General features: G+C 47.8%; 1 protein-coding gene across 1 annotated transcript in view; it reads left to right on the top strand.

Moving 5' to 3' along the window:
- ANKK1 (ankyrin repeat and kinase domain containing 1) overlaps positions 1-1,359 on the top strand; it is a gene marked incomplete at its 5' end in the record, with an annotated part of 8,483 nt that extends 7,124 nt beyond the window's left edge. Inside the window, one exon of the mRNA XM_010138075.1 lies at positions 11-1,359. Within this exon, the coding sequence (XP_010136377.1) occupies positions 11-1,359 (1,349 nt within the window). The remainder of the gene's footprint in view (positions 1-10) is intronic.
- Between the last annotated feature and the right edge of the window lie 843 nt (positions 1,360-2,202).

Below are 2,202 nucleotides of genomic sequence, written 5' to 3'. Positions count from 1 at the left end.
CTGCCTTTAGAAACTGATAATCAGGAGGTTCGTATCCCACCTTCTTACAACAAGGTTGAAAGCCCAGAGGACATCTTGTCTGAGGAAATCTGCAGAGTCCATGAAAATGGCCTCACATTGCTTCACCTCATGGTGATGCAGGGAAATGTGGCAAAGGTGAAGTTTCTCCTGAGCTGCAAGGCCAATGTGAACAGCCAGGTGGTCTGTGGCTACACCCCACTCATCATGGCTGTTCAGAAGAGGTCACCAGAGATCTGCTCAGTTCTGATAGAGCATGATGCGGACATCAATATGCCTGATGACGATGGCTGGACACCTCTTCACTTCGCTGCTCAGAATGGGGACGACAGAACTGTACGCCTCTTGCTGGACCACCAGGCACAGGTAAATGCTCAAGAGCACGATGGGTGGACTCCTCTGCACTTGGCATCACAGAACAATTTTGAGAATGTGGCCCGAGTATTGCTGTCTCGCCAGGCAGACTCCAACACCCAGGAGGTGGATGGGAAGACTGCCCTCCACGTGGCAGCTTGCTTTGGACATGTCAGCTTGGTGAAGCTGCTTGCCAGTCAAGGAGCGGACCTGGAAAAAAAGCAGAAGAACCATAGAACCCCACTTCATGTTGCTGTGGAGAGGGGAAAGTTCAGGGTAGTGCATTATTTGTTGAAGAACGGGACCTCTGTCAACAGCCTGGATCAAAATCATTACAGTGCCCTGCACCTGGCTGTGGTGAGGGGGAAGTATCTCATCTGTGAGAAACTCATCAAATACGGAGCCAATGTGGAGCTGAGGACAGACAAAGGATGGACTCCCTTGCACCTGGCTTCGTTCAAAGGACACATTGAGATCATCCACCTGCTTAAGGACAGCCACGCCAAACTGAATGCCAAGGGGAGCATGGACTGGACACCACTTCATTTGGCTACGCGCTACAGCGATGAGCCCGTCGTCTGTGAGCTGCTGAGGTGTGGGGCAGATCCAAACATCCCTGAGAAGTCAGAGTGGACCCCCCTCCATTTTGCAGTCCAGCGGGGCTCCTTTTTCACTGTCATCAATCTTCTGGAGTGCAAGGCAGATGTCAATGCTAAGAACAAAGTGGGCTGGACACCCTTGCACCTTGCTGTCCTCAAGGGCAATATGGCCATTATAAAGACCCTGATCAAGGCTGGGGCTCTGCTCGACGTGGAAGATAGCACAGGCTGTACCGCCCTCCAGCTGGCGGTTAGACATCAGAGGGAAAATGTCATTACGCTGCTTCAAGGCAAGGACTCGCTGATGAATAAATCAGGGAATAGGACTCTGGTGAATGACGCTAAGATTCCGACACCCAAATTTGTTTCAGGAAGGACAGATTTGTAGATTCGACAAGTCTGGCATTTATGACTTGAGTTTTCCAGCATCAGGTGCTACGCCTTCAACCACCACACCCCGTCACCTGGTGATTACAGGAAGATGCCGCTTTGTTGTGGTTGTTAATGGAAGTTTCTAAGCACGAATACTAAAAGAATAAATGAAAATGGAGCTGCAGAAGGAAGCTGACAAGTTATTTTCCAGAGTCTGGCCAGGCCTGTAGAACATTTCGGCTTGCTAATGCTGACTTTAGGCAATGCTTTCCTGTTTTACTGCTTACTATGCAGGGATGGAAATGGATGTATGTGTTCACTTTTCATACCGGCAGTGCTGAAGCTGTGCACAGTGACCCATATATGCATGTCTTCCACAGCTTTTATTGCTTTTATTCCATGTTTTCCTACAGAGCAAATTGGTGTAAAATACCCTTGGCCCAGGTGGGAATTGAATGCTGAGATTCTCACCTGCTGCTGGAAATAGACACTAAGCATACGGTATGGCAATGCATCAGATTTCCTGACATCTCATTTTTGTAACAAGAATAAAACAAAACAAGGAAGGAAGAAAAATCACTAGTAGAAAGTACTTAAATGGATGCAACAGAGAGAAAAGAAATTCCAGAATAATTGCTCTCCATCCCTTCAGAAAAAAAGAGCCAAGAGCTTTTTTCCTAAGCGTTCAAATTACTTATTGATGGCCTCCACACTTCAGAATTTAAACACTGGGGCTGCCGTTAGAGAGCTGGTTCTAAGGATAAGCCAAAAAGTGGGAGCAGATCTGAATCCTGTTCGCTGCCATGAGGGGTACCAATAACCTCCAGTCTTAACAACAAAATGCTGCTGAGGGAGTTTC

This window comes from Buceros rhinoceros, unplaced genomic scaffold (assembly GCF_000710305.1).
Source record: "Buceros rhinoceros silvestris isolate BGI_N320 unplaced genomic scaffold, ASM71030v1 scaffold15776, whole genome shotgun sequence".
NCBI lineage: Eukaryota > Metazoa > Chordata > Aves > Bucerotiformes > Bucerotidae > Buceros > Buceros rhinoceros.
This window is presented reverse-complemented; position numbering and strand designations above follow the sequence as displayed.